This window comes from Coloeus monedula (genome assembly GCF_965178545.1).
Source record: "Coloeus monedula genome assembly, chromosome: 18".
Taxonomy (NCBI): domain Eukaryota; kingdom Metazoa; phylum Chordata; class Aves; order Passeriformes; family Corvidae; genus Coloeus; species Coloeus monedula.
Genome location: NC_138798.1, coordinates 4191254 through 4196872, shown reverse-complemented (window position 1 = coordinate 4196872; position 5619 = coordinate 4191254). Strand labels below are relative to the sequence as shown.

General features: G+C 51.1%; 1 protein-coding gene across 1 annotated transcript; it reads left to right on the top strand.

The window, feature by feature from the left end:
* Positions 1-672: 672 nt before the first annotated feature.
* Positions 673-5337, top strand: ERP29 (endoplasmic reticulum protein 29). The gene is made up of 3 exons (XM_082293306.1): positions 673-828; positions 2217-2355; positions 3600-5337. The coding sequence occupies exons 1-3, from the start codon at positions 709-711 to the stop codon at positions 4100-4102; spliced, it is 762 nt and encodes a 253-aa protein (XP_082149432.1). The 5' UTR covers positions 673-708; the 3' UTR covers positions 4103-5337.
* The last annotated feature ends 282 nt before the right edge of the window (positions 5338-5619 follow it).

Here is a 5619-nt window from a genome sequence, read left to right as displayed (position 1 = left end):
GTATTGTTGCCTCATTTTTCTGCCTGGCTGGTCTGGATGCGATCAAGTGCTCATCTGCACTGTCTTTGTAAGACCCATGGTGAAGCCAGATTACGCTGGTGCAGGACAAGCAGACCCTGCAAAGAGGAAAGGTGGAAAAAGAGGGGAAAATGCTCATTGTTTTCCATCTGGGGATTAAGTGCAGAATGATGTCTGCTGGGGGGGAGGGAGTGTGGATAGGTCAGTGCTTTTACTTGATGAGCTGTCAGTCTGCTCTTTATGCATTGCTTGCTTGCTTTTCATCCAGTCTTTAGATGATAAGGACACGTTGTGTCCACACTTGCGTCCAAGTGCAGGCTGGCAGTGCATGAGATCTCCCATGGCAGCACAAAAACCGCTGCTTGAGAGGGCTGCGGCAGTGCCCACCTGGTCAGAAACATACACCCCACAGCTGTTCCGCATGGCCCGATCCTGCCTCCTGCCCTTTCGCTGCCTTCAGCCGCCCTGTTGTCCTTATTTCACCGGCACCAGCGGCGGCCCCGTGTGCTGTCCCCGGGGGCGCGGGGCTCCTGTGCGCGCTGCCCCTTCCCCGCACGGCGTGAGATTCCCGCCCGCCCCCGAGCGCTGCCGCTCCCCCGGTGGCCCCGGGCGGCGGGGCGGGGCGAGCCCCCGGCGGCGGCCGTCGCGCCGTCACGTGGCCCCGCAGCTCCGCTCCCTCCGCGCTCCGCCATGGCTGCGGCGGCCGCCGCCGGCTCCGTGCTGCTCTGCCTGCTCGGCCTGGTGCTGCCCGGCGGCAGCACGCTGCACACCAAGGGCTCCGTGCCGCTCGACACCATCACCTTCTACAAGGTACGGCGCGGCGGGCGCTGGCGGGGCTGGAGGAGCGCTCGGGGGGGGTGGGCGTGGGTCCGCTCCGGGCCGTGTGTCCCGCGGCCGGCGGCAGCCCCGGGGGGGCCGGGGCGCGGGGGGAACGCGGGGGGTGCGGCGGGGCCGCGGGCGCGGGGCCGCCGCCGCTGCCGCCACCGGCGCGGGGAGCGCTCGGCGCTGGCGGAGCGGCCGCGCCGCAGCCAATGGGAGCGCGGCGGCCGCGGCCGGCAGCCAATGGGAGCGCGGCGGCCGCGGCCGGCAGCCAATGGGAGCGGTCCAAGTGGAGCCGAGCCGCGCGGTCCGGCCCGGCTCGCTCCGGCCCGGCGGTACCGGCGTGGGGAGGTCTGGCCGCAGCCGCGGCTCCTCGGCCAGCGCCGGCCCGGTCCCCCGAGCTTCGGGCAGCGAGCAGAGGGCCGCTCTGAGCCGGTGCTGCGCTGTCTGTGCCGGTGAGCGAGGGCAGGACCGTGCAGGGTTAGAGTCGGGGCCGTGAGCGCGCGCTGCTTGGGTGGTTTCACTTGTTCATCAAGCAGCAACAGGCTTTTTTTTTTCCCACCGGTTTTTTTTCCCCTTCACTAAATCACTTTGTAAGGAAGGCATCTTGTGCTCTCCCCACCAGGACACTGACTGCTCGGCAGGCCCAGGACGGAGCCTGCAGCCAGCTGTGCACACAGGTGTTGTGCAGTGCCTGAGCAGGGCTGGCAGAGCGCTGTGTGGGTGGGGAGCTGTGGTGCAACCTGAACCTGTTCGCTAGAACAAAAAGATTTTGCAAGGTCTTCTCCTGCAAGGAGGGGAAAATCCCTCAAGGAGTGACACAGTCCATTGCCAAGCTTAATTGGAAGAGGCATCATTTGAGCATAGCAAGATTGAAGATGAATCAATTAAAGTGTGAATTCTCCATTTCCTGAACCAGTACAACACCTCCAGCATCTCCAGTGCCTCCCTGTGCCTCCTCTTGTAGCCAAGAGTGCAGCTCTCACACTGGGATGCTTCAGAATGACAGTACATTTGGTCTCTCTCCTCTTCATGTCCCACTGGAAAATGTTTTAGCTGATCTTCTTCCAAGATGCCAGTCAGAATTACAATAAGCAAATCTTATAATTAAAGGCATTATCAGATCCCCCAAACCTAGCAGGTGCTATCTTTATCATCTGGTGCAGGAAAACAGACACCCAAAGCTCAGTCTTTCCTCCACACAACAGTGAGTCATTTCTGAAATTATAATTATATAAAATTTCCATTCTCCTCTGCATCTCCTTATTGCACAGGAAAAAAAACGACAAGCAAAAGCAACCTTTTGTGACTTGTAGATTGCTCAGACCTGAAATGATCAAGCTTTGTCTTCTTTTTCCCCCTTTTTCTTCTTGTTTTAGGTTATTCCAAAGCATAAGTTTGTCCTTGTGAAGTTTGACACACAATATCCCTATGGCGAGAAACAAGATGAGTTCAAAAAGCTGGCAGAGAGCTCAGGCTCCAGTGAGGATCTGCTGGTGGCTGAAGTGGGAATATCAGGTGAGGAACTCTGAGTGCAGGGGGGCAGGGTGGGCTGGTGAGGAGGGGATGAATTTCACAGTGATTTCGGCAGGTTCTGAGGCAATTCTGGGTGTGTGAGGGATGGATGTGAGAGTGCAGCTCCTGCCCTGGCTGAGCCTGCCTGTGCGTGGGAGAGCTGCTTATCCATCTGGGCTGGGTAATGAGGAGTCAGCCCACGCTGCTGAACTGCTGCCACCCTCCTCATCCCAAGCACTTCTTGCCTTTTTTTTTTCCCTTCTTTGCTGAGAAAAACCTTTTTGTCCCACGTGCAAGCAACAGACCTTATAAGAATCACACTTTAGCCCGATCCTGCTCAGACAAAGAATATTTAGTGTGATTAATTCCATGCAGTAATCTCTGGGGCAGCACAGCAAGGGGTTGTTGCACTGTGCACTGCTCTAACTCGATGTGGTTGTGACTGGATTTAAGAGAAAAGGAGCAAAGAATAGATCACTGTCACCTTACATGCTGTGGTTTTGTAAGTTGAATTAAGAATTTAGGCTTAATTATCAAACTGTGAAGTTTTACCCACGCTGATATTTCTAAACGTATGTGGAATTCTCTTAAGTAGCATAATTGAAATGTTTTTGTTTTCTGTCCTCAAGAATAAATATGATTTATGTAAGATGAGTAAATGTCTTGTAGCTTGGCATGCTGTCAGAACCCAATAATTCTCTGCACATAGACAGGAAAAACTCTTATTTAACTGTAAAATCAGATAAAATCAATGGATAGAGGAAAATAAGAGAAAAGAGGGTATTGATTTCCCATAAGGAGGACGGGGTTTGTACGAAAGGTCCTGCCAATGTCTTACATTCTCACAGTCACAACAAAGCACCATTACAGTCTTTTGCTTTGGAAAACCCAATGAATGTTTGCCTTGCACAAATGATTTTACGAGGTGTTTTTGTGTGTTTCAGTGTGTGGCATGTCCTTGGAAAAGGTTCCCCAGGGAATGGTCACGGCCTCAAGGCTGACAGAGCTCAGCGAGTATTTGGACAATGCTCTCAGGCACAGAGTGGGATTTTGGGGTGTCCTGAGCAGGGCTGGAAGTGGGACTTAATGATCCTTGTGGGTCAGGCTCTTTCCATGGCTCTGTGATTTCCTGGCAGACAGGTTATTAGGACATGTTGAAGTGCTGGCTACAAATATTTGTGTAGCAGGGAATCCTAAATTAATTTTTGATTAACTGTGCTTTTCTGTGTTTTGTTTTCCCTTGACAGATTATGGAGATAAACTGAACACTGAGCTGGGGGAGAAGTACAAGCTGGACAAGGAAAAGTTCCCTGTTTTTCACTTGTTCCAGGATGGTGACTTTGACAATCCCTTACTTTATGGTGGTGAAATCAAGGCTGGGGCTATTCAGCGCTGGCTGAAGAGTAATGGCATCTACCTGGGGATGCCAGGCTGCCTGAAGGAGTATGATGTGCTGGCCAGCAAATTTGTGAGCACCACAGAGAAATCTGATCGCCAGGCCCTCCTGAAAAAGGGGCAGGAGAATTTAGGAAAAGCAAAAGAAACCGAGAAGAAGTCAGCAGAGCAATACTTGAAAATTATGAGCAAGATCCTGGAGCAGGGAGAGGAGTTTGCTGCTAACGAAGTCGTCCGAATCACAAAGCTGATCGAGAAGAACAAGATGAGTGATGGAAAGAAGGAGGAGCTCCAGAAAAGCCTCAATATCCTCGCTTCTTTCCTGAAGAAGAATAGTGAAAAAGATGAGCTCTAATGTGTTGGAGAACTCTGTACAAGCTGTGAAACATTGTCAAGAGTCCTAACCAGTTCTCCTTAATGCAAGCAAACTTCCCGCTGACTTCAAGAGGGCAGCAGATTTCCTTCTGGGATTCTCAGTTTAGAAGATCGAGAGGAAGACATTCCTTAAAAACACAGTGTTCTAAATGTTGGAAAAATCACCTAAGAGCAAGACCACCAGTATTGTGTAATATTCTCCAATAACAGTGTTAAAGCAGACAACAAAAAAAAAGCGCTAGATTGGCCGGAAGTTCATTCCTGGTGGTTTTTACAGCTGTTCCCTGGCTAACAAATAACAAAATTCAATCTCACATACCATCTTACATGCTGGGAAAGGTACAGATTGGGTGCCCTCTACATCCCCACCTTTCCCTGTCCGTAATATCTTTGGGTTTTATGCTTGTTAATCTACCCCTCACACACTTTGTGTTGTACTAGCTGGGCTCTAAGTCTTGTTCTTACCTGTTGTTGACTAAGAGATGCAGAGCTTCCTTTTTCTGCCTTCTCCTTCCCATGGCTTCTGTCCCTCTTTGGTTTGGGTATCATCCAAATGCTGGCAGTGAAGACAGTTCATAGCTTGCCCCTCATTTTCTGTCCAGAGCAGCCGTTTCATCAAATATTCTCCTGAAATCCTTTGTTATACCCTGACACAGTGAGTGATGTGAGTTCTGAGCAAGGACAGAGTCTCCTTGAGGTGCTATTACACTCAGTCTCACCAGTTTGTGCAAAAAGTTCCGTTTTCAGAGGTAAATTTGGATGAGTTTTCTTAAAGCTGAAGAGGGGTTTTATCTGTCCAAGCTTCATGAACAAAATGTTTTTCTAGCCTCCAGAAGCAATTGGCACTGTCAAACTAAAGCCTCATCAGTGTTTAGTAGTTCTAAATATCTGATAATGAGGTCTTGTAATATGAACAGAAGTATCTGTGTCCTTAGACGCCTCATTTGTGTTATTTTAAAGGAGATGCCTGGCCCAAGGATCAGGTCAATCCTCAAAACTGTAGTTCACACTCTGTGGAATTCAGATGCTTCTGGAAGGTGCTGAAGCCCTGGTCAGGGTTACAGAGCTGAAAAGAGAAACACCTGTGAGTTTTACCTTAGAAGTATGCTTTAAACAAAACTGATTCCTGTGGGAGCTTTGCTGCCTTTTCAGTCTTGGGGTGGGTACAAGGAGCAGATGTTGCTGCGAGATAAAATGTATTAATAATGCTGTAATAAAAAAAAAAAGTTCCACTTCAGAGCTGCTTCTTAAAGCACTTTATAGAGAAACTACTGCCGATTCCGTGGTCAGAGGGGAGGCCATGACTGATCGTCCAGATGATGCCAGCTGGAAGCGACGTGAGGGAAGCCGAGGGTGTCCCTCTGCCCAGCGCTCTCTCCCCCTCAGTAGCGGCGGAGGAAGGACCCCGGCAGGGTGGACAGTCCTTGGGAAGGCTGTGTGGAGTCATGTCCCGCCTGGCTCAGCCCCGCAGCCCCTGAGGGAAGCGTCTCCCGGCGC

What these genes read in the sequence shown, in the direction of transcription:
- ERP29 (XM_082293306.1), top strand. Translation starts at nt 709, where the DNA reads ATGGCTGCGGCGGCCGCCGCCGGCTCCGTGCTGCTCTGCCTGCTCGGC. An exon ending in ACACCATCACCTTCTACAAG is followed by an intron (nt 829 to 2,216) that starts GTACGGCGCGGC and finishes TTCTTGTTTTAG; the next exon opens with GTTATTCCAAAGCATAAGTT. An exon ending in GGCTGAAGTGGGAATATCAG is followed by an intron (nt 2,356 to 3,599) that starts GTGAGGAACTCT and finishes TTCCCTTGACAG; the next exon opens with ATTATGGAGATAAACTGAAC.